Source organism: Dama dama, chromosome Y (genome assembly GCF_033118175.1).
Source record: "Dama dama isolate Ldn47 chromosome Y, ASM3311817v1, whole genome shotgun sequence".
Lineage (NCBI taxonomy): Eukaryota > Metazoa > Chordata > Mammalia > Artiodactyla > Cervidae > Dama > Dama dama.
In genome coordinates this window covers 13,141,281-13,167,819 of record NC_083715.1, presented here as the reverse complement: position 1 = coordinate 13,167,819, position 26,539 = coordinate 13,141,281, and the positions used below count along the sequence as shown (strand labels likewise).

General features: G+C 36.6%; 1 protein-coding gene across 1 annotated transcript; it reads left to right on the top strand.

The window, feature by feature from the left end:
* The first annotated feature begins 19,819 nt into the window (after window positions 1-19,819).
* On the top strand, window positions 19,820-24,527 carry LOC133053596 (amelogenin, Y isoform). The gene is made up of 4 exons (XM_061138149.1): window positions 19,820-19,873; window positions 21,761-21,808; window positions 23,276-23,320; window positions 24,087-24,527. The coding sequence occupies exons 1-4, from the start codon at window positions 19,820-19,822 to the stop codon at window positions 24,525-24,527; spliced, it is 588 nt and encodes a 195-aa protein (XP_060994132.1).
* Window positions 24,528-26,539: the final 2,012 nt, after the last annotated feature.

Genomic DNA, 26,539 nt, shown 5'->3' with positions numbered 1-26,539 from the left:
TTTGAAGACCTGTGCACAAGTACACAAAATCACCAGTCCCATTTTTCAAAGTAAAACTATGAAAAAATAGAAATAGTACTCAATAGTGCTAAAGGAATATATCATCTATAGCAATATAGCAGAGAAATAGTATGTAAATTAAAGCCTATTCATTTCACACTATTTATATTCTCTGCACTTTCCAGGTGGCTCAGTGGTAAAGAATCTGCCTGTCAATGCAGTAGACATGGGTTCAATCCCTAGATTGGGAAGACCCCCTGGAGAAGGAAATGGCAGCCCTCTATTCTTGCTTGAAAAATCTCATGGACAGAAAAGCCTGACAAGCTACAATCTGTGGGGTCACGAAAGAGTTGGATATGACTTAGCGACTAAACAACTTTCATATTCTCCAAATTATTTGCCCTCTAAAAATGAGAATCAATTTAGGTTAAATAACTGACAACAAAAAATAATTCCAATGGGGTATTATGTTTCTGTGCCTTATAAATGTACAAATGAAATAATGAAATGAATGAATAAAACTGAATTAGAATGAATAATGAAATATTTTTCATTATTTTGAGTAGTTATGTAGATTTAAATTTTACAGAGTTTTTTTTTTTTTTTTACCTCTTAGAGTAGATATTTCTCATTCTCCTGATCTTAATAAAAACATGTACATACTAAGGAGGAAATCTAAGCAATGCAGAAAAATATTTATCAAAGCAATAAAGCCTTTTAGAAAATATCATATGCATAGTGGTGGTGGATTAGTCACTAAGTCATGTTTGACCCTTGTGACCCCAAGTACTGTAGCCTATCAGGCTTCTCAGTCCTAGTAATATTCCAGGCAAGAATATTGAAGTTAGTTGCCATTTTTTTTTTCAGTAGAACTTCCCTACCCAAGAATGGACACAATGTCTCTTGTATTGCAGGCAGATTCTTTACTGACTAGCCACCAGGGAAGACCCCTATCTTATGTATAATTACTTGATATTTTGATTTCTTTTCAGACTTTTCTCTATGAATATAAACTTCTTACATAGTTGAGATCAACAATGTGTGTTTGCATGTGTGTATGTGTAAATACAATTTTATAATATATAACACATACTTTATAATTTTTATAATATATGATACATGTATATAAGATTTATAATTTTATGTTTGATACTCAATTAAAATATCAATGCAAAACATCAAAAATATCAATGCCAATAAAATTTTCTTTAAATATCATGTCAAATGAACACAAAATAATCTATGATATAAATATTTCACAAATTACTTCACACCACGGTTTAAATGGTATCAATTATCCCAAAGTACTTTACTTCTATTTTCAATGAACTTACTGTGAACAACTCTGTGAGCAAGTCTTTCTTCATATTTCTGGTTTTCTTAGGATTAAGTTCTATAAGTAAAATACAAGATCCAATGAGTATGACAAAAACGTCAAAATGTCAATAATTTTGAGGTTGAGAAATTCTTCTTTAAAAGTTTAGGCCTGTTAAAAAATACTGTAATATAATGCATTAAAATGCTAATAATATAGTTTCTCTACATTCAGAAATGAAATAATTAGGTCCTACAACTAACTCGTGTTTTATCTTCTTTACTCTAAGAACTGGATCAATAAAAGTCTCACTGTGATGTATGTCAATGAGTGTTTTGCCTATGTTTCTCTATAAGGATTTTATACTATACATCCTTCCATTTAGGTCTTTAATCCATTTCACCTTTATTCTTCTGTACAGTATTAGGAAGTATTCTAATTTCACTCGTTTTTCATGTATTTCTTCAATTTTCAGGCACCACTTAATGAAGAGGTCTTCTTTCCATATATTCATTTTTTCCCCTTTTTTTAAATATAAATTTATTTATTTTAGTTGGAGGCTAATTACTTTACTGTTGTATTGGCTTTGCTGTACAGTGACATGAATCCACCACAGGTGTACATGTGTTCCCCATCATGAACCACCCTCCCACTTCCCTCCACATCCCATCCCTCTGGGTCATCACAGTGCACTGGCCCCGAGCACCCTTTATCATGCATTGAACCTGAACTGGCGATTCATTTCACATATGATAATATACATGTTTCAATGCCATTCTGCCCCATCATCCCACTCTTGCCATCTCCCACAGAGTCCAAAAGATTGTTCTATACATCTGTGTCTCTTTCGCTGTCTCGCATACATGGTTATCTTTGCCATCTTTCTAAATTCCACATATATGCATTAGTATACTGTATTGATGTTTTTATTTCTGGCTTACTTCACTCTGTATAATAGGCTCCAGTTTCCTCCACCTCACTAGAACTGATTCAAATGTATTCTTTTTAATGGCTGAGTAATATTCCATTGTGTGTATGTACCAAAACTTTCTTATCCATTCATCTGCTGATGGATATCTAGGTTGCATCCATGTCCTGGCTATTATAAACAGTGCTGCAATGAACACTGTGGTACATGTGTCTCTGTCAACTCTGGTTTCCTCGGTTTGCATGCCCAGCAGTGGGATTGCTGGATCATATGGCAGTTCTATTTCCAGTGTCTTAAGGAATCTCCACACTGTTCTCCATAGTGACTGTACTAGTTTGCTTCCCAACAACAGTGTAAGAGGTTCCATTTTCTCTACCCCATCTTCACCATTTATTGCTTGTAGACTTTTGGAAAGCAGCCATTCTGACTGAGCTGCTTTTGATTTTTATTTCTCTGATAATGAGTAATGTTGAGCATCTTTTCATGTGTTTGTTAGCCATCTGTATGTCTTCTTTGGAGAAATGTCTGTTTAGATCTTTGCCCCATTTTTATTGGGTCATTTATTTTTCTGGAATTGAGCTGCAAGAGTTGCTTATATATTCTTGAGATTAATTCTATGTCAGTTGCTTCATTTATTATTATTTTCGCCCATTCTGAAGGCTGTCTTTTCACTTTGTTTATGGTTTCCCTTGTTTTGCAAAAGCTTTTAATTTTATTTAGGTCCCATTTGTTTATTTTAGCTTTTATTTCCAGTATTCTGGGAGATAGGTCATAAGGTATCCTGCTGTGATTTATGTCAGAGAGTGTTTTTGCCTATGTTTCCTCTATGAGTTTTATAGTTTCTTGTCTTACATTTACATCTTTAATTCATTTTGAGTTTATTTTTGTGTATGGTGTTAGAAAGTGTTCTAGTTTCATTCTTTTACAAGTGGTTGACCAGTTTACCCAGCAAGATTTGGCAAAAAAATTTTTTTTCTCCATTGTATATTCTTGCCTGCCTTATAAAAGATAAGGTGTCCATAGGTGCATGAATTTATCTCTGGCCTTTCTATTTTGTTCCACGGCTCTATACATCTGTCTTTGTGCCAGTACCATTCTGTTTGGATGACTGTGGCTTTGTAGTAGAAACTGAAGTCAGGCAGATTGATTTCTCCAGTTCCAGTCTTCTTTCTCAAGATTGCTTTGCTTATTTGAGGCTTTTTTGTATTTCCATACAGATTGTGAAATTATTTGTTCTACTTCTCTGAAAAATACCACTGGTAGCTTGACAGGAATTGCATTGAGTCTATAGATTGTTTTGGGTTGTATACTCACTTTCACTGTGTTGAATCCTCTGATCCATGAACACGATATATTTCTCCATCTATTTGTGTCCTCTTTGATTTCTTTCACCAATGTCTTAAACTTTTCTATATATAGGTCTTTTGTTTCTTTAAGTAGATATATTCCTAAGAATTTTATTCTTTTTGTTGCAATGATGAATGGAATTGTTTCCTTAATTTCCCTTTCTGTTTTCTCATTGTTAGTGTATAGGAATGAAAGGGATTTCTGTGTGTTATTTTATATCCTGCAACTTTACTCTATTCATTGATTATATCTAGTAATTATCTTGTGGAGTCCTTAGGGTTTTCTATGTAGAGGATCATGTCACCTGCAAACAGAGTTTTACTTCTTCTTTTCCAACCTGGATTCCTTTTATGTATTTTTCTTCTCTGATTGCTGTGGCCAAAAATTCCAAAACTATGTTGAATAGTAATGGTGAGAATGGGCACCCTTGTCTTGTTCCTGACTTTAGGGGGAAAGCTTTCAATTTTTCACCATTGAGGATAATGTTTTCTGTGGGTTTGTCATATATAGCTCTTATTACGTTGAGGTATGTTCCTTCTATTCCTGCTTTCTGGAGGGTTTTTAATCACAAGTGGATGTTGGATTTTGTCAAAGGCTTTCTCTACATCTATTGAGATTATCATATGGTTTTCATTGTTCAATTTTAATTTTATTTTACTTTATTTTTTCATTTATTTTTATTAGTTGGAGGCTAATTACTTTACAATATTATATTTTTCCATTTTTAATGTGGTGTATTATGTTGATTGATTTGCAAATATTGAAGAATCTTTGCATCCCTGCGATAAAGCCCACTTGGTCTGATGTATGATCTTTTTAATATGTTGTTGGATTCTGTTTGCTAGAATTTTGTTAAGGATTTTTGCATCTATGTTCATTAGTGATATTGGCCTGTGGTTTTCTTTTTCTGTGGCATCTTTGTCAGGTTTTGATATTAGGGTGATGGTGGCCTCATAGGATGAGTTTGGAAGTTTGCCTTCCTCTGCAATTTTCTGGAAGAGTTCTAGTATGACAGGTGTTAGCTCTTCTCTAAATTTTTGGTAGAATTCAGCTGTGAAACCATCTGGGCTTTTGTTTGCTGGAAGATTTCTGATTACAGTTTCAATTGCTGTGCTTGTGATGGGTCTGTTAATATTTTATATTTCTTCCTGGTTCAATTTTGAAAAGTTGTACCTTTCTAAGAATTTGTCCATTTCTTCAAAGTTGTCCATTTAATTGGCATATAGTTGCTGGTAGTAATATCTTATGATCCTTTGTATTTTGGTGTTGTCTGTTGTGATCTCTCCATTTTCATTTCTAATTTTGTTGATTGATTTTTCTCCCTTTGTTTCTTGATGAGTCTGGCCAATGCTTTGTCAATTTATTTATCTTCTCAAAGAGCCAGCTTTTGGCTTTTTTGATTTTTGCTATGGTCTCTTTGTTTCTTTTGCATTTATTTCTGCCCTAATTTTTAAGATTTCTTTCCTTTTAATAACCCTGGGGTTCTTCATTCTTCCTTTTCAAGTTGCTTTAGGTGTAGAGTTAGGTTATTTATTTGACTTTTTTCTTGTTTCTTGAGGTAAGCCCGTATTGTTATGAACCTTACCCTTAGCACTGCATTTCCAGTGTCCCATAGGTTTGGGGTTGTTGTGTTTTCATTTTCATTTGTTCCTATGCATATTTTGGATTTTTTAAAATTTCTTCTGTGATCTGTTAGTTATTCAATACAATGTTGTTCAGCCTCCATATGTTGGGACTTTTAATAGTTTTTTTCCCTGCAATTGAAATCTAATCTTACTACACTGTGATCAGAGAAGATGCTTGGAATGATTTCAAATTTTTGAATTTACCAAGGCTAGATTCATGGCCCCGGATGTATTCTGTCCTGGAGAAGGTTCCACGTGCGCTTGAGAGGAAGGTGAAATTGATTGCTTGGGGGTGAAATGTCCTGTAGATGTCAATTAGGTCTCACTGGTCTATTGTATCTTCTAAAGTTTGTGTTTCCTTGTTAATTTTCTGTTAGTTGATCTATCCATAGGTGTGTGTGGGATATTTAAGTCTCCCACTATTATTGTGCTATTGTTAATTTCCCCTTTCATATTTGTTAGCATTTGTCTTACATATTGTGGTGCTCCTATGTTGGGTGCATATATATTCATAATTGTTATATCTTCTTCTTGGATTGATACTTTGATCATTATGTAGTGTCCTTCTTTGTCTCATTTCACAGACTTTGTTTTAAAGTTTATTTTATCTGATATGAGTATTGTTACTCCTGCTTTATTTTGGTCTCTATTTGCATGGAATATCTTTTTCCAGCCCTTCACTTTCAGTCTGTATGTGTCCCTTGTAGACAACATATATAGGGGTCTTGTTTTTGTATCCATTCAGCCAGTTTTGTATTTCATTGGGGCATTCAACCCATTTACATTTAAGGTAGTTATTGATAAGTATGATCAATTGCCATTGATCGTTGCCATTTACTTTATTGTTTTGTGTTCGAGTTTATACATCCTTTCTGTTTTTCCTGTCTAGAGAAGATCCTTTAGCATTTGTTGGAGAGCTGGTTTTGTGGTGCTGAATTCTCTCAGCTTTTGCTTGTCTATAAAGCTTTTGATTTCTCCTTCATATTTGAATAAGATCCTTGCTGGGTACAGTAATCTGGGCTGTAAGTTATTTTCTTTCATCATTTTCAGTATGTCCTGCCATTTCCTTCTAGCCTGAAAGAGTTTCTATTGAAAGATTAGCAGTTATTCATATGGGAATCCCCTTTTGTTGTTTTCCCCTTGATGCTTTTAAAGTTTATGTTTTATCTTTGTTAATTTGATTAATATGTGTCTTTTGGTGTTTTCCCTTGGGTTTATCCTGTTTGGGACTCTTTGGGCTTCTTGGACTTGTGTGACTATTTCCTTCCCCATTTTAAGGAAGTTTTCAACTATTATCTCCTCAAGTATTTTCTCATGGTCTTTCTTTTCATCTTCTTCTTCTGGGATTTCTATGACTCGAATGTTGGGGCATTTAAAATTGTCCCAGAGCTCTCTGAGGTTGTCCTCATTTCTTTTAATTCTTTTTTCCTTTCTGTTTCATTTATTTCTATCATTCTATCTTCTACCTCACTCATCCTATCTTCTGCTGCCGTTATTTTACTGTTGGTTTTCTCCAGAGTGTTTTTGATCTCATTTATTGCATTATTCATTATGTTTTGACTCTTTTCTGTTTCTTCTAGGTCCTTGTTAAACCTTTCTTGCATCTTCTCGATACTTATCTCCAGGCTATTTATCTGTAACTCCAATCTGTTTTCACGATTTTCTATCATTTTCACTATGATTATTCAGAATTCTTTATCAGGTAGCTTCCCTATCTCTTCCTCTTTTGTTTGGTTTGGTGGGCATTTATCCTGTTCCTTTACCTACTGGGTATTTCTCTGCCTTTCCATCTTGTCCATATTGCTGTGTTTGGGATGGCCTTTCCGTATTCTGGCAGTTTGTAGTTCCTCTTTATTGTGGAGGTTCCTCACTGTGGTTGGGGTTGGACAGGTGGCTTGTCAAGGTTTCCTGGTTACGTTAGCTTGCATCAGTGTTCTGGTGGGTGGAGCTGGATTTCTTCTCTCTGGAGTGCAATGAAGTGTCCAGTAATGAGGTCTGAGATGTTGACGGCTTTGGTGTGACTTTGGGCAGCTTGTATATTGAAGCTCAGGGTTATGTTCCTGTGTTGCTGGAGAATTTGCATGGTATGTCTTGCTCTGCAACTTCTTGGGCTCTTGGTTGGTGCTTGGTTTCAGTATGGGTATGGAGGTGTTTTATGAGCTACTATTGATTAATGTTCCCTGGAGTCAGGAGTTCTCTGGTATTCTCAGGATTTGGACTTAAACCTCCTGCCTCTGGTTTTCAGTCTTATTCTTATAGTAGCCTCAATACTTCTCCACCTATATAGCACCAATGATAAAACATGTAGATTAATGATGAAAAGTTTCTCCACAGTGAGGGACACCTAGAGAGGTACACAGAGTTACATGGAGAAGAGAAGAGGGAGGAAGGAGATAAAGATGACCAGGAGAAGAAGAGGGGGAATCAAACGGGAAAAAGCAAGCTAGCCAGTAAGCACTTCCTTATGTTCTCTCCACAGTCTGGATTCCTCAGAGATGTTCATGGGGTTACACAGAGGAGAGAAAAGGGAGGATGGTGACAGAGGTGACCAGGAGGATAAAAGGGGGAAATCAAAAGAAGAGAGAGATCTAACCAGTAATCATTTCCCTAAGTGTTCTCCATAACCGAGAACACACAAAGGGATTCACAAATTTGGGTAGAGAAGAGAAGGGGGAGAGAGGAGAGAGAGGCGATCTGGTGGAGAAAAAGAAGATTCCAAGGGGGGAGAGAGCAATCAAGGCAGTAATCTCGCACCCAAGTAAAAATGGGTAATGAAGATTAGGTTCTTCAAGGTACAAAAAATGATAACATATACCAAAAAGCAAAGGTTAAATATGTAGAGTACAGGTTAGGTTCTCAAAAATACAATATTAAAGAAAAAAAGTACAAACATTATAATGCACATATGTGTGTGTGTTTATGTATAAGTTTGCTTTAAAAATAGGGTCTTTTTTTTGCAAAATAATAGTAGGTTATAAAAATGAAAATTAAAGGAGTAATAGAGGACTTAAAATTTAAAAAAAAGTTTTTAATGATAATAGTAAAAATATATCTAAGGCTTTCTCTGGAGCTGTTGCAAAGAGTGTGGGGTCAGTTCATTTTCAGATAGTTCCTTGGTCTGGCTTATATTTATCAATGTCTAAGGCCCCTTCCTATGTAGTGGGTGCTAACTACAGGGTTTTAGTCTATTGCACCTGTCACTTCCAAAGTGGTTCCCTCTGTTTATTTTAGCTTCTACTGTTTGCTGGTCTCTTCAGTGTCTAATTTCCACCCTGACACAAGGGGGTGGTGGTGGTCACTTTTTTAGGCTGCTTGTTCAGTCGTGTGTGGGGAGGGAGGAACACTGCAAATATCACTGGGCTCGTGTGGGGAGTGCTCACAGTGATTCAGCCACCCTGGGTTTGCCCCTGCTCACAGCCTGTGTGCTTTCCCAGGCTACACTGCTCAGGCTCTAGGTTGCTCTGCTGGGAACTGTCTGATGCGGGCCCTGGGTTGCATGCACTTCCCAGGTCTAGGCAGCTCAGGTTCAGGTTCTCCGGTCCTCCACAAAGGCGCAGACTTGGTTGGGCCTGCGCTTTGTGCCCATCCCAGGTCTAAGCAACTCAGGTGACCAGATTCTTGGCGAGTACATTCGCCTCCAGTTGGGGGCTGTGTCTTATCACCTCCCCCATCCCAGTTGCTGAGCTTTCTGGGTGTACAATGGGTGCACCTTCTCAGGTGTTTCTTGTGTCTCTTCTGCGGAGCTGATCTCTGGCTGCAACCCTTCCAGCAGATGTCAACCATCTAGAATCCCAAGAAGTCTTGGTTAGTAAGGAAGCCTGCCTTCAGTTTGATAGATGATGCCTCTCTGGGACTGAGATTGCCTCCTTCCAGCTCTGGCTGCCCTCGCCTGCCTGTCTCCAGTGGGAGATGGGGCAGTCCTCAGCCGGCTAGCTCTGCTCAGTGCTTTGCTCTGTGAGCAGGTGGTGTCTTAAGTTCAGGTTTTTTTGTGAAATAGCTGTCCCACAGTCTGGTTTGATATCTCAAGTTAATTCCCTCAGATTGCCCTCGGGGCATTCAGGCCCAGTCCTTACCCTAAGCATTGCAGCCTGCATCTCCCTGTCCAGTCCCCACTTGGTAGTGGTGGACGTGAGCTCTGCCTCTCGGCTGGGAGTTGCTGTTAGGCACATAATCTGTGGGGTTTAATTATTTATTTATTTTTCCTCCCAGTTATGTTGCCCTCTGAGGTTCCAAGGCTTGCCACAGACTCATTGGTGAGAGTGTTTCCTGGTGTTTGGAAACTTCTTTCTTTTTTTTTCTTTTTTTTTCATTTATAGTATAATACTTTACTGGTTATAAAGAGTCTCCAATGAATGATTATTTCTTAGTTTTCACACACACAACTGAATAATAATAGAAATCTATACATTTATAGAAACTGATGTACTCAATATCCCAGAATTGACTTGATTGCTATTCAAGCACCTGTACAAATAACATTGAAGGAAAGTGAACTGTAGTGTAATTTTTAAATATTTTTTTTGAGGTTTTATTTATTTATTTTCTTTTCTTTTCTTTTTTTTATTAGTTGGAGGCTAATTACTTCACAACATTTCAGTGGGTTTTGTCATATATTGATATGAATCAGCCATGGATTTACACGTATTCCCCATCCCGATCCCCGCTCCCACCTCCCTCTCCACCCGATTCCTCTGGGTCTTCCCAGTGCACCAGGTCGGAGCACTTGTCTCATGCATCCCACCTGGGCTGGTGATCTGTTTCACCATAGATAGTATACATGCTGTTCTTTTGAAATATCCCACCCTCACATTCTCCCACAAAGTTCAAAAGTCTGTTCTGTATTTCTGTGTCTCTTTTTCTGTTTTGCATATAGGGTTATTGTTACCATCTTTCTAAATTCCATATATATGTGTTAGTATGCTGTAATGTTCTTTATCTTTCTGGCTTACTTCACTCTGTATAAGGGGCTCCAGCTTCATCCATCTCATTAGGACTGGTTCAAATGAACAAGACAGGGGTGCCCACTCTCACCACTGCTATTCAACATAGTGTTGGAAGTTTTGGCCACAGCAATCAGAGCAGCAAAAGAAGTAAAAGGAATCCAGATAGGAAAAGAAGAAGTGAAACTCTCACTGCTTGCAGATGACATGATCCTCTACATAGGAAACCCTAAAGACTCTACCAGAAAATTACTAGAGCTAATCAATGAATATAGTAAAGTTGCAGGATATAAAATTAACACACAGAAATCCCTTGCATTCCTATATACTAACAATGAAAAAACAAAGAGAAATTAAGGAAACAATACCATTCACCATTGCAACAAAAAGAATAAAATACTTAGGAGTATATCTACCTAAAGAAACAAAAGACCTATGCATAGAAAACTATAAAACACTGATGAAAGAAATCAAAGAGGACACAAACAGATGGAGAAACATACCGTGTTCATGGATTGGAAGAATCAATATTGTCAAAATGGCTATTCTACCCAAAGCAATCTATAGATTCAATGCAATCCCTATCAAGCTACCAACGGTATTTTTCACAGAACTAGACCAAAGAATTTCTTTCTTTTTTAAGACTCCTTTCCCTGGACGGATCTCTGTCCCTACCTCTTTTGTCTCTCTTTTCATCTTTTATATTTTTTTGTACCTCCTTTCGAAGTCAATGGGTTGCCTTTCTGGGTGCCTGATGTCCTCTGCCAGCATTCAGAAGTTGTTTTGTGGAATTTGCTCAGCACTCAAATGTTCTTTCCATGAATTTGTGGGGCAGAAAGGGGTCTCCCCATCCTATTCCTCCACCATCTTAGGACCGCCCCTTTTCTCCATATATTCTTGCCTTCTGTGTCAAAGACAAGGTGCCCATAGGTATGTGGATTTATCTGTAGACTTTTATTTAATAATCAATTAATTTTAATTGGAGGATAATTATTTTACAATAGTGATGATTTTTGCCATACATTAACATGAATCAGACACATATTTACTTGTGTCTCCCCTAACCTGAAACCTGTCCCAGCTCCCTCCCCACCCTATCCCTCTGGATTGTTACAGAGCATCAACTGTGGGTGTCCTGCTTCATACATCCAACTTGCACAGGTCATCTATTTTACATATGGTAATATATGTGTTTCAATGCTATTCTCACAAATCATCCCACCCTCACCTTCCACTGAGTCCAAAAGTCTGTTCTTTACATCTATGTTTTCTTTGCTGACCTTCATGTAGGAACATTGGTAACATCTTTCTAAATTTCATATGTATATGCTAATATATAGTATTTGACTTTCTCTTTCTAACTTACTTCACCCTGTATGATAGACTCCGGATTATTCCATCTCACTAGAACTAACTCAAATGTGTTCCTTTTTATTTGTTGTTCAGACACTCAGACTCTGAATCCATGGACTGCAGCATGCCAGTCTTCCCTGTCCTTCACTATCTCCCAGAATGTGCTCGAATTCATTACCATTGAGTTGTTAACAGTTGTCACCCAACCATCCCATCCTCTTTTGTCCCCTTCTCCTCCTGCCTTCAATCATTCCCAGCATCATTCCCAGTCTTTTTCAATGAATCAGCTCTTTGCATCAGATGTCAAAGTACTGGAACTTCAGCCTCAGCATCAGTCCTTCCAATAAATATTGAGAGTTGATTTATTTAGAATTGACTGGCTTGATTCCCTTGCTATCAGAAGTATTTGTAAGTGTCTTATCCAGGACCATAATTTGAAATAATTCTTCAGCTTTCAGGCTTCTTTATGGTCCAGTACTCACATATGTACATGACTACTGGAAAAAACATAGCTTCGAATATAAGAACCTCTGTTGGCAAAGTGATGTCTCTGCTTTTTAATGTACTGTCTATGTTTGTCATAGTTTTTCTTCCAAGAAGCAAACATGGCTATAGGCATCTTTTGCAGTGATTTTGGAGCCCAAGAAAATAAAGTCCATCTCTGTTTCCATTTTTTTCTCCACTATCTGCCATGAGGTGATGGAACTGGATGCCATGATGTTAGTTTTTTGAATGTTGAGTTTTAAGCCAGCGTTTTCACTTTCCCCTTTCATCTTCATCAAGAAGCTTTTTAGTTCCTCTTTATTTACTGTCATTGAGAGTGGCATCACCTGCATATCTGAGGTTATTGATATTTCTCCCAGCACACTTGATGCAGCATCCTTGATCCAGCATCCTTGTGATTCATCCAGCCCAATATTTCCCATGATGTACTCTGCATATACATTAAAAAAGCATGGTGACAATATACAACCTTGATACAGTTCTTTCCCAATTTGAACCAGTTCATTGCTCCATCTCCTATTCTAACTGTTGCTTCTTTACCTGCATACAATTTACTCAGGAGGCAGGTAAGGTGGTACAATATTCCCATCTCTTTCAGAATTTTCCACATTTTGCTGTGATCTACATAGTCAAAAGCTTCAACATAATCAATGAAGTAGAAATCGATGTTTTTCTGGAATCCTCTTGCTTTTTCTATGACCCAGGGAACATTCACAATTAGATCTCTAGTTCCTCTGTCTTTTCTAAATTCAGCTAGAACATCTGGAAGTTCTCAGTTCAGGTATTGTTGAAGATTAGCTGGAAGGATTTTCAGCATTACCTTGCTAGCATGTGAAATAAGTGCAGTTTTGCAGTAGTTTGAACATTGTTTAGCATTGCCTTTTTTTCAGATTAGAATGATAACTGACAATTTTTCATTCCTGTGGCCACAGCTGAGTTTTCCAAATTTGCTGGCATATTGAGTTCTGTGCTTTAATAGCATCATCTTTAGGATTTGAAATAGGTCAGTTTAATTTCATCACCTCTGCTAGTTTGTTTGTAGTAATGCTTCCTAAAGCCCACTTCACTTCACACTCCAGGATGTCTGGCTCTAGATGAGTGACCACACCATCATAGTTCTCTGGGTCATTTAGACCTTTTTTGTAAACTTCTTTTACATCATTTTGCCACCTCTTATTTGTATCTTCTGCATCTGTTAGGTCTATAACGTTTCTGTCCTTTATTGTGCCCATCGTTTCTTGAAATTTTCCCTTGGTATCTCTAATTTTCTTGAATAAATCTTCAGTCTTTCCCATTCTATTGCTTTCTTCCATGTCTTTACACTATTATTCAAGAAGACCTTTTTAAAAAATTATTTATTTTAATCAGAGGCTATTTACTTTACAATATTGTAGTGGTTTTTGCATACATTCGCAAGAATCAGCCACAGGTGTACATGTGTCCCCCATCGTGAACCCCCCCCTCCCATCTCCCTTCCCATCCCATCCATCAGGGTCATCCCAGTGCACTGGCCCCGAGTGCCCTGTCTCATGCATTGAACCTGGACTGGCAATCTATTTCACGTGTTTCAGTGCTATTTTCTCAAATCATCCCACCCTCGCCTTTCCCCACAGAGTCACGAAGTCTGTTCTTTACATCTGTGTCTATTTTGCTGTCTCACATATAGCATCATCATTACCATTTATCTCTCCTTTTTAGTCTTTGGATCTCTGCATTAAGATGAGTATATCTTTTCTTTCTTTTTTGCCTTTCACTTCTCTTCTTTCAGAGCTGTTTTTAAGACCTCCTCAGGCACCATTTTGCCTTTGTGTATATTTTCTTGGAGATAGTTTTGATCACTGCCTCCTGTACAAAGCTATAAATCTCTGCCCATAGTTCTTCAGTTCTTAGTTCTGTCCTATCTAATAACTTGAATATATTTGTCATTTTCACTGTAATCATAAAGTATTTGGTTAAGCTATACCTGAATGGTTTTTTCCAGTATGCTTTTCCATAGGTAGGGTTTTGTAGTCATGTATGGATGTGAGAGCTGGACTATAAAGAAAGCTGAGTGCCAAAGAATTGATGCTTTTGAACTGTGGCATTAGAGAAGACTCTTGAGAGTCCCTTGACAGCAAGGAGATCCAACCAGTCCATCCTAAAGGAAGCAGTCCTGAATTTTCACTGGAAGGACTGATGCTGAAGGTGAAACTACAATACTTTGCCACCTGGTGTGAATAATTGACTCATTTCAAAAGACTCTGATGTTGGGAAAGATTGAAGGCAGGAGAAGGGGAGAACAGAGGCTGAGATGGTAGGATGGCATCACTGACACGATGAACATGAGTTTATGTGGGCTTTGGCAGTTGGTAACGGACAGGGAAGCTTGGCATGCTGCAGTCCATGGGGTTGCAAAGAGCTGGACTTGACTGAGCAAGTGAACTGACTGATACCTGAATGGCCTAATAATTTTACCAACTTTCTTCAATTTATGTCCGAATTTTGCAATAAAGGGTTCGTGATCTAAGCCTTGTTCAGCTCTGGTTCTTGTTTTTGCTGGCATTCTAGAGCTTCTCCATCTTTGACTACAAAGAGTATAATCAGATAAGGATGTTGACCATTGTGATATCCATGTGCAGTATTTAGTGTTCTTGAAAGTGGTTGTTATGATCAGCTCATTATCTTAGCAAAGCTGTGCTAGCCTTCACCCTGTTTCACTTTGTAGTCCAAGGCCGAACTTGCATGTTACTCTAGGTATCTCTTGACTAATTTGCATTCCAGTTCCCTACGACAAAAAAAGACATCTTGTTTTTTTTCCTGTTAGTTCTAGAAGTCTTGTAAGACTTCATAGAACCATTCAGCTTCATCTTCTTCAGCATTAGTGTTTGGGGCATAGACTTGAATTACTGTGGTATTGAATGGTTTGCCCTGGTAACAAACTGAGATTATTCTGTTGTTTTTGAGATTGCACAAAAGTACTGCATTTCAGACTCTTTTGTTGACTATGAGTGCTACTGCATTTCTTCTAAGGGATTTTTGCCCATAGTAGTAGTCTAATGGTCATATGAATTACATTCATCCATTTGCATCCCTTTTAGTTCACTGATTCTTAAAATATTGATGTTCACTCTTGCCATCTCCTGTTTAACCACTTCCAACTTATCTTGATTCATGGCACCTAACATTACAGGTTCCTAGGCAATATTTTTCTTTATGGAATCAGACTTTACTTTCACCTCCAGACAGACCCACAACTTGGTGTTATTTCCACTTTGGCTCAGCCTCTTCATTTCTTCTGGAAATATATGTATCTGCTCTTCTCCAGTAGCATATTTGGTTCATCTTTCAGTGTTGTATCTTTATCCTTTTCATACTCTTCAAGGGATTCTCAAGGTAAGAAAGTTGAAGTGGTTTTCCATTCCCTTCTCCAGTGGGCTATGTTTTGTCAGAACTTTCCAACATGACCTGTCCATCTTGGGAGATGCTATACAGCCTGACTCATAATTTCATTAAGTTAACAAAACTGTGATCCATTTGATCATTTTGATTAGCTTTCTGTGGTTATGGTTTTCATTCTGCCTGCCCTTCATATGAGGGCAAATGTTTGTGGATGATGGATAAAAGTTTGAGGATGAAATAATGAGGATAAATGAGGATAATGTTTGTGGAAATGAGGATAATGAGGATAAAAGTTTGTGGTAATGAGGATAAAAGTTTGTGGAAACTTCCATATGGGAGGGACTGGGAGAAGGAAAAAGTGGGTCTTGTTCTGGTGGGCAAGGCCATGCTTAGTAAATCTTTAAGCTAATTTTCTGCTGATGACTGGGCCTGTGTTCCCTTCCTGTGGTTTAGTCAAACTGTGATAGGGGTAATAGTGTAATGGTGACTTCCTCCAAAAGAACTTATGCCAGCATGCTGTGTCTCCCAGGATTATTGTTGTCAGTGACCCTGACCCCATGGCAGGCCACTGTCAACCCATACTTTTGCAGGAGACTTGCAAACACTCATTGGCAAGACTGGCTTAATCTCTTGTCAGGTCACTGCTCTGTTCTCCTGGGTCCTGGTGCTCACAAGGTTTTATTTGGGCCTCCAAACCTCTGTTTCTCCAGTCCTGTGGAAGTTCTATAATCAAATCCTGTTGATTTTCAAAGGCAGATTCCCTGAGGATTCTCCATCCCTTTGCTGGTGCCCAGGTTGGGAAGTCTGTTGTGGGCCCTAGAACTTTTGCAATAGTGTGAGAATTTCTTTGGTATAATTGTTCTTCAGTTTATGGATTGCCCACCCAGAAGCTCTTTCGTGGGGCTAGTGGTGACCATCTCTGAGAGGACTTTTGCCACACACCATGCTTCCCATGACTGTTGCTGCCCTCACTCCATATCATGCTACTGCTGATCGTTGCCTGTGCAGGGGACTGTCAAACACTGAAGGCAGGTCTGGCTCAGTCTCTTGTGGCAGTTACTGCTCCTTTTCCTGGGGTCCTGATATGCACAAGGTTTTGTTTTCGCCCTCCAAGCATCTCTGGTGGGAATGAGGCTTGATTTTAAATGTCATTGAGCCCCTTATTGCAGCTTCTCCTTTGCCTTTGGGTGTGGGGTTCCAGAATTCTCCTGTTGATACCTGTGCAGTAGCTATTTGCAATTTTGGTGTTCTCATCAGAAGATGAGGACGTGTCCTTCTACTCTGACATCTAAGTGGTGTGTGTGGTAGACTTGGTTGTTTATTTCAGATTTATTTTACTTCTTGAGGAAGGGTCATATTTCTATTAATTTCCTTCTTAGAAATGCTTTTACTAAATCCTATATATTTTAGAGCATTGTGTTTTCATTTGCATTTGTCCCAAGGTTTTTTCTGGCTTCTTTGACTTCATTGACTCACTGGTTTCTTAGTAGCAAGTTGCTTAATATCCATGTGTTTGTTTTCTTATTTTTTGAAATTAGTTTCTTGTTTCATGGAATTAGGGTCAGGAAAAAATGCTGCATAGAATTTCCATCTTCTTAGATTTGCTGAGATGTGTTTTGGCCTAGACCAAGGTCCTTCATGAAGAATGCTCCATGTGGACTTAATAAAAAATGATGTGTTCTATCTACTAGCTTTAGACATGATGTCCCATAGATATCTATTAAGTCCAACTGGACTATTATGTTACAGTAGGCAACTCTGTCCACATTGATTTTCTGTGTAGATGATCTGTCCATTGATGTGAGTGGGATATTAAAGTCCCCTGGTCTTATAGTATGAACAATTTATATTTTTATATCTGTTAGTATTTGCTTCATATATTTAAGTCCTCTTGTACTGGTGCATATTTATAAATGTCTAAAATATCCTCTTTTAGTATTGATCTTGCTATCACTGTATATGTCTTTTGTTATAGCCTTTGTTTCTAAAGGCCTATAGCATCTGTAGAATCTGAGCCTCTGTTAAGCAGTATGTGGATGGGTCTTTTTTTTCCCCCTACCCAATCAGCCACCATATGCTTTCCAATCGAAGCATTTAGTAATTATTAACAGGTATGCACTTACCATTTTAAAATTTTGTTTCTCCCTTTGTGGTTTGATGATTTTCTTTAGTAGTATGCTTTATTCTTTTCTTTCTAGTTTTTGTATATCTATGGTAGGTTTTTGTCTTGTGGTTACCTTGGGGTGTATATATGCTGACCTGCAACTGTGTCTACTTAGTTTAAATAAGGTTAAATTGTTGCTACAAAGAATAGGGAAGCCAGGGCAATATGTCCTTTGTTTGTAAAACTAAAAATATGTTTAGTGTATGATGTAATGTGTGATACATCTCTTACCTTATCTTTCAGATAAGTAGTAAGAGTGTTGCTACTGTGACAACCTTTGTTGCTTTGGTAGCTAATATGTTTCATATTTGAATTAAGGAAAATAGATTTTGTCCCTTATTTGGATAGACAGTCACACTGGTAATCAGAGGGTAATCACAGGGAAAAGAGACCACACCTTCAGTGAAAGCAGTGGTGATTACAAAATTGTAACTTGCTCAGGCATAACAGTGGTTATTACAAAATTGTAACTTGCTCAGGCATAACAGTGGTTATTACAAAATTGTAACTTGCTCAGCATAACAGATTCTTAAAAGTAATCTTGAATATATCAGCAAGGTGTGATCAGTCAATTTACTGACTTAAAAATAGTCTGGGGAAATTCATTTTGCTTCTGAAATGTATTATTTCCCATAATGAAAGACTATACATACAAATCACAATACCATTTTAAATTTGCCCACAGTTGCTAAAAATTCATGATACAAGAATTTTTACTTATACACCACATATTTTTGTCTTCATAAATATGACTGGCTGTTCTAGATGCTGTGAATGATATAAATTGAGTTCATACTTGCAAGAAATCTATTAGATCAAACATTTTTGACTTTCAGATAGAAATTTCCTCTGAGTACACTCAAAGGTATGTGAAGTTTATTCATAAATTCATATCCTTTTTATTATATTTATATTATCCTTCTTGGTTTCTCTGTGTTTACTATTTAACAGATGCAAATACCTTAGGTTGTCTAGAATTAGTAATTTCTTCATTTCAACTATAGTTTAATTATTCTTTGATTAATTAAATTAATTTTTTTATTTTTAAAGTAGCAAATCATTACTTTAGATTTCCTTAAATTTGAGTTCCAGAACCCGGAAGGACTTTCTAAAATCACAACTACAGTAAATATATTTTAATCATTTAACAATTGCTAAAATTCTCTTTTTATGCTGTGATCTACTTATTATGCTTCAAAAAAGTTTAATTACATCAAATAACTTATTTTAAAATAAAATTATCAACTAAATTTTCTTTTTCATGTTTTTCTCATTAGTTCACAAAACAACAGACCAAATGTCAACAATCATATTATGCTTCTTATATTAGCATTGTGGCATATTATATTTATTTTTTATAAAAATAGTTTAGATTTATCTACTTAAAAGTTTCAAAGTAAGTTTGGGACATGAAGCAATAAGCATTTCTTAGGATGGTTGTGTTTGCTTCCTGTTTCATTTGAGTAATTTGTGAAAAATCGCAAACATCTATGAAGAGGAAAATGCCACTGACTAAAGATGGAATTCTTTGGGGTAAAAATCATTCCATATTCACATAAAAATAGTAGAATTAAAAGTTTAAAATATCCCTTGAGATAATTTCTTTTCAAGCACTTTTTTTTGTAGTGTCGACTCTCAGAGTTCAGAGGTGTTATTTGAGGATCTTGTCTAAAGTCCTTTACAGTTAGGACAATCAGAACTATTTCCCATTTACTCCTTAATCTATTTTTGCAACTTACTTAAATCTCCTGAACAGTAGTTAAGTATATCTCCTCAAAATATCATCTCCTCAAAAGTACCAATACCCAGTGGACAATAAAAGAAACTTTTCTGCCATCTATTGCTATAAAATAATAATGTGACAATGAAAATACTTTAATGTCCCCTTAACTTTTACAGCCAACTATATATCTTTAATTATGAATCATATTTAGCTTCTCTGACACAAGGTGATGTGACTATACAGTAGGTATAGAAAAAGGCTTTGTAAGAAATACATAATAATAGACAATTCATTCCCCTAAGCTTTTTATTATCAGACAATCTAAATGAAAAGCATCTTTTTGCCTTGTTGACTCCAAAAACAATGAACTGAGCTGAGAATTGAAGCTTAAATATGAATGAAGTAACCTCACCAAAAAGGGCCCTACTCATTAGCTACAGACTGATGTGAGTTACCTTTATTTTATGAAACACTAACTATGTGCTTATTTGACATGGGTTAAGCTAAACAGATGCTGACTTGTATTTCAGGGCCATCAAGAAATGGGGACCTGGATTTTATTTGCCTGCCTTTGGGGAGCAGCCTTTAGTGTGCCTGTGAGTATAAAGCAATGAGCTAATTTTCCAAGTTTGGGGGAAAAAATTGCCTCAAAATAAATAAACTTCAGTGTTTAGAATAAGATCAAAAGTTCTAAAATGTCTCTGTGTTTAAGAAACAATTTGAAGAGCTTGTTATTAAAAAAAAAAAAAGATTCCCAGATATTTCTGCTAAAGATTCAGAGTCAGTGTAGCTGGGGTGAAGTCTATTTTATTTTTATTTATTTATTTATTTGTTGGAGTCTATTTTAAAATGTGAGAGGATTTCATTGATACAATTATCCTGTAAGTATCATTACCCATCTGTAATTGAAAGAAATTCTGGAAGGCACTGTTCAAAGGCCTCAAGAGTAAATAGTTAATCAATGTTAGTTAAATACACAAAAATACTAGTTTCACCTAAAATCCAATTTCTTACAAGTTTATAAATATTTTCCTGCCCTCCAAACTCCACTGCTCTTATCATTCAGAGAGTTATACTTCTGTATTAGAAATTCCCTTCTCAAACCACCTCCCAGTTCTTTTGGTGCATGTGCTTAATTACAACATGACTTACAAGCAGTTATTGAGAATATTATCTATGTCCAATGCATAAATATATGTTTTACACTCAAATGCACCAAGAACCAGGAAGTCTGACTTATTCTCTTGAGATATATGTACATAAAATCAGAAAGATTAGATCACCTGCAAGAAAAGCAAGATCCATTTGATATTCAGAAGCCAACAAAGCTTGAATATCTACTTCATGTCTTTGTCTCACATCCATAAGACCAATATTCTGTGCTCAGCCTTCTTAAAATCCTGCATTGTGATAATTCCTAATTCTCTGAAGGCCTCTGCATTACAAGCTCTGTTCTTTTTCATTACAAGCTCTGGCCTTAATGCTCCTACTCTCTGTGGCCTTGTATCCAGAAGATGGAGGAAAGGAAATTATCTGGCTATAATTTTACAGATGATAGGAGCAAACTTTTTCTTTGTGAAGTATGAGCATTTAAAAGGAATAGAGCCTTAACTCACTGCCTGAAGGGGATGATCTTCATGATTCCCCTCTCCTCATCCTCCACCCTAGAGCGAACCAGAATTCCACAGTGCAAACATCAAACACTTGGCCTCCACTTTGGACAAGACAGACAGTTAAGATAATTACTTATGTTGCTTTTTATTTTGGGCCTTTAATTTTTTCTGCCATAGAAACATTGACAGAATAATTTTTAAAAATCAGTCTAAACTTCATTAGCTAACTCTTTCATTTTCCATGGGATTTATAACATTTCCACCTTACCATACCTATCTTGTTTTCACATTCACTAATAATTTATACAAAGTTGCCCCCTTGTTGTTGATGTGTTATTTACTTTGCATCCCAATAATGAGTAATTTCTTTAATACTTAAGTGCTTATCCACCTCTTTAAGTGCTTATCCACCTCCTGGTCCAAAAGGGAGGATTTTTGAGACAATATGCTTTTTGTGGCTATTTTTTGTGTAAGAGAAACATATCCTTCTCCCCAACCTTGAGTGGTTTTGTCAAGAAATAAAATAACGACAGGACTAGAGTAGGATTGACTTTACAACATAGATGGAGGGGTGTCTGAAGATCACTAAAGGATAAATATGTGCTTTTCTATGTTCCCAGGACACTTGTTTTCCACCTCTTTAATATAAGAGCGTTCCTCTTCTACACAGCATACATGTTCAAACTAAAAGTAGATCTCAAATATCTTCTGCACTATATAGATTTTTTTAAGTAGCTGCAATCTCTCTTAGTGTAAAATTGCATATTGACTTAATCTTTCACTCTCTCTCTCTGTTTCTCTCTTTCTTCCTGCTTCTTCCTCTCTCTCATTCTTTTTGTTCCCTTCCGCCCCCCCCCCCCCCCATAAAAGCTACCACCTCATCCTGGGCACCCTGGTTATATCAACTTCAGCTATGAGGTAATTTTTCTCTTTACTAATTTGACCATTTTGTGACTTAAAAATTCCCTGGAGTCTGTAAAGAATAGCGTGTTTATTCTTCATTCAAGATGTTTCTTAGTCCTACTTTTTCAGTTCTCACTACCAGCTTACTGGTTTAAGCACTGATGGGTCATCTCAAGCCTTCATTCCTCCAGAACACTCCTGCCTGGCCTCTCTGACTCAATTTCTTCTACTTATATGGCTATAAAATTTATCTCCCATGAACTACTAGTCAGGAGGACTGCACAGTGGAGCAGAAATGAACTTTGGCTAAACAACTTTTCTCTGTCCCAGATTGTAAAACATGAGTAATCAGGTAAAACATTAAAGATCCTTTCCATCTGGAAAACTGCTGATTCTAAGATGTCTCACACTCTGTGTATCTCCCTTATTTATCTTTATTGAAATTTCAATAACCAAGTGATTTGTGAGAACAATGAGAAGCAAGTTGTTCAGTTGTTAAGTTGTGTCCAACTCTTTGCAAGCCCATGAACTGCAGCATAACAGAATTCCCTGTCCTTCACTAACCCTCTGAGTTTTCTCATACTCAAGTCCATTGAGTCAGTGATGCCATTGAAAGCAAAAAATTTCTGAAAATCAAGTTTGAGGCTCTCCTAACCCCCATACTTGGCATGAGACCTTGGAAAAACAGTTTCTCTCTCTAGTACTTTGATTTCCTCATCTGGAGAAGAGAAATAATGATATACACAGCTTTCAAAGTATTGTTTGGGGAACAAAATAGTTAAAGTAGTATCAAAAATGCTTAAGGTTATTGTTTATTGTATTGATATAAAATACTGTACTACTATCTGAAGGAATCCGTGAACCTGAGGTGAACCAAATACATATTTAGAAAGGAGGGAAACTCTTCCTTCTTTTGCAGGTTCAAATGACAATCCATGAGCTTGTTTACTCATACAAACTGAGGAAAAGCATTAGTAAAATTCTGAGGCAGATTTTCTGTTAAACCTTAAAATAATGGCACATTTGAGCTGGAAATCTCTTTTTCTAGTAGGATGGACAGTGTTTATGCTTCTTTTACTTTTTTCTTTGTGACATCACATTTTTAAAAAAGGATACAATTAAATCACATTCATTTTGTTTTATATTCCTCTTGCAAAGAAGAGAAGAAGCTGGAGAATTAAACAGACTTACAACCTTATAATCAGTCAAGTTCATGAACCTCTTTAACTATCCATGACCTTTTCTGTAAAAGTGAGGGTGATGATACTTGCCTCAGAATCTGTAAGAAAACATGAAAAATATGTGTGATGTCTGCAAGTTGGAGCCTCACACATAAGAAGCATTTTTAAAATGTTTCCCTTATTCTTCATTCATACAGATCTGATTTTTAAGGTTATCAGTATTGACAGAAATGTATCAGTTAGCCTGTGTTTCAAGTAACTAAATTAAAACAAATGTATTCTAATGTCTTTTTCTCCTAAGGTACTTACACCTCTGAAGTGGTATCAGAACATGTTAAGATATCCGGTATGTAGATTTTTAGTTATTTAGTGAAGCATGCATTTTCAATTCCCTTTTAACTGAGGAAACATATCTATGTCACATATAGACACTAATGGGAAATACAGTTTATAATAGGTTATATCTGTACATACATTTAAAAAATTTTATGAGGAAAAATAAATATTAATTCATTTTGTCACAGTGACAAAGAAAATATTGCCCCTTCTTGTGTGAAGCATTGACTGGAAAACAAATGCATAACCTGAGTTATGAGTTAAATTTCATTTGAGACAAGGTGAGGACTGCAGTCCAGGAGACAGCAACCACAGGTAGTTCCAGAAACTCCTCCAAAGAGGCAAGGGGGAGGTTATATATATATATATATATATGTATATTTGATTTTAGGGAAGGGGGAATGCATGCAATCACATATTTACTCAAAATGTTGGATGATGTCTCATTAAGTTTACTGCTAGTCATGTGGAACAGGTGTCGCATGAAGGAAATTAGTGCTTTTCTAGATGTGAGAAGATACAAAAGTTGAGCTCATAAAATCAGCTACTGAAAATATCTCTCTGAAGTTTTGTTCTGCCAGTTTTCCTAAAGCACAGATGCCTCATTTCTGCTCTCCACCCTGAGCTCCTTTCAGGGTGTGTTGAAGGTCAGGAGCTGCAACAATCAATGATCTAATCCTTGTAGAGATAGATGGAAGGTTCGTGGCCAATGTCAATGTGTAACTGACAGAAGTTAATGGAGTTTATGGTAAACCTGACTTTTTGTTTCTCACCAGTACACTTCTTATGGCTATGAACCCATGGGTGGATGGCTGCACCACCAAATCATTCCTGTGGTGTCCCATCAGAGTCCGCAGAATCATGCCCTGCAGCCTCATCACCACATCCCTATGGTGCCAGCTCAGCAGCTCATGGTACCCCAGCAACCAATGGTGCCAGTTCCTGGCCAACACTCCATGACTCTAATCCAACACCACCAGCCAAACCTCCATCTGCCCACCCAGCAGCCCTTCCAGGCCCAGCCCATCCAGCCACAGCCTCACCAACCCCTGCAGCCCCAGTCACCTGTGCACCGCATCCAGCCCTTGCCACCACAGCCACCTCTGCCTCCGATATTCCCCATGCAGCCTTTGCCCCCTGTGCTTCCTGACCTGCCTCTGGAAGCTTGGCCAGCAACAGACAAGACCAAGCGGGAAGAAGTGGTGAGTACACCTTGAAGCCATTTACAACACTCATGAAAATGATCAAGCAAAAATGGCCCACAGAAATAAAAATTCTCTCACAGTCCAAAGCCTAGAGTTTCAACTGCAGTTGAATTCTATTAGAATTCTGCAGAATCAACTGCAGGTGATCCTATTAGACCAAGTGTGTGTTGTAAGTTTATAAATGAACTTGTTTATCTATATGGCATATACTTTGTGAATTCAAAATCTACAATTGTTCTGAATTTTAATGGCAATATGAATTATTATTGAAATGTAGTATAATAAAGGCAACAATTCTTATCTTCTGGTTGCTTAACTAGTACATTAGACTTACACACAAATAAATAAAAAGATTACCTCTGGGATTGAGGTGATGGAAGTATCAGTTTTAAAAAATGATAGCTGGATCTTCAAGGCTCTAAAGGGATATTACCTGTTGTAGGTGGTTTTTAAAGTAATTTGGAGACAGCTAAAATAGACAAACTTTTAGATTCTATTTCATTCCCAGGATTAAAATAAAATTTTAGTAAGAATGTTTCATAACCTAGCTCAAAATTTCCTCCCCCTTCAGAAAGAGTTTGGAAATAAATGAGAAGTAACCAATAAAGTCACCTTCATTCATTCCTGTAAGCCCTCATTTCTGTGCATTAAGTTTAGTAATTCTAAAATTTATAAATGCTGTTAGGTATTTGCTACTGAGAAACACTGAGGAGTAAGGTAGAAATAACCTGAACACATAGTCAGGATATGTGGCTGCTATTGCTAGCTTTGCCCTGAATAAGAAACATAGAGCTGTTTTCCTCTAAATGTTTCCTCTAAATTTGTTTTCCTCTTTCTAAAATAAGTGAAAGTTATCAGTTTAAAAGCTCTGTGCAAGTATCTGTGCTTAGAGTATAAATAGTAAAATATTTTAAGTTTATTATTTAAAAGTTAAAATATTCAATTAATCAAACTATTTTATTAAATATAATTTCCCAGTAAAAAATTTTATGCACAATGTCATTATTTTGGTATACTTATGAAAAATTGTGATTGCTTGAAAATTGGTTGTATCCCAAACACTGTGGTACCAATGACTATTTTAGTCTAACCTACATGGGCTCTCATTATATAGAAGATACATTTCTTTCTTCATTAGCAAATAATTTCATGGAATTTACAGTATGTTTATATCACATCAAAGATATGCATGTAAAGATGCTTTGGTAGGTAAACTCTTAAAACTTTATTTCTGCTTCTGAAAAATTAGGATAAATGGATCTTCTTAGAATTATTTATAGAAAATGACATAAAATTGTTATTTTAACTATTAGATTGACAGATTAACTATGGGTCTGTCAAGCAGGGTCTTATTCAAGCAGGAGAAGGTCAGAGGAAAATAGCTCTATTATTTCAAAATTATCTGATGGTTATAAAGGTTTTAAGTCAGGACTGCCTGCATAGACACTTCAAATATAATGATAAAATGACAAAGACCTTTTGGAAATTATAAAGTTTAACTTACGGATTACCATCTTTTCTAGTAAAACTAAAGATGGATATGACATTATATTATACATGGTGCTCTCTAGTAATATTTGTAAATAACATGTTCATTTGCTTTTTTCCCCAGGATTAAAAGAAAATGAGGGAAGAAGACCTGGTATTTCAGCTGTTCTTAGGAATGACAAAAAAACCAATAATTTGTGCCCATAATCATTCTACTAGTAAATTCTGTAACTAAAAGTAAGTACTATTAAAAACCAATAAAATATTGTAAAAATTAATCATGTATTGCTCTTGAATTAATTATAAATTTTCAAGTCACCTAAAGAATCATGTAATTTACAAACTATAAACAGCTATTTGTCAAGTAACTAAAGCTATTTCTTTTCTAGGCAAAATTTAAAATATACTACTTAACATCTTTTTTACTTTATTCATGATACAGTCAAAACATATGACTGTGTAAAGTCACCAAACCTAAATTCTAGAAATCTGTTTGTTGAGCAATCTGAGCACAGGTTGGAAAAGAGTTTCCAGAC

Coding starts and splice junctions, on each gene's coding strand:
- LOC133053596 (XM_061138149.1), top strand. CDS start 19,820: ATGGGGACCTGGATTTTATTTGCCTGCCTTTGGGGAGCAGCCTTTAGT. Junction 19,874..21,760: donor GAGCAGCCTTTAGTGTGCCT/GTGAGTATAAAG, acceptor CCCCCATAAAAG/CTACCACCTCATCCTGGGCA. Junction 21,809..23,275: donor ATATCAACTTCAGCTATGAG/GTAATTTTTCTC, acceptor TTTTCTCCTAAG/GTACTTACACCTCTGAAGTG.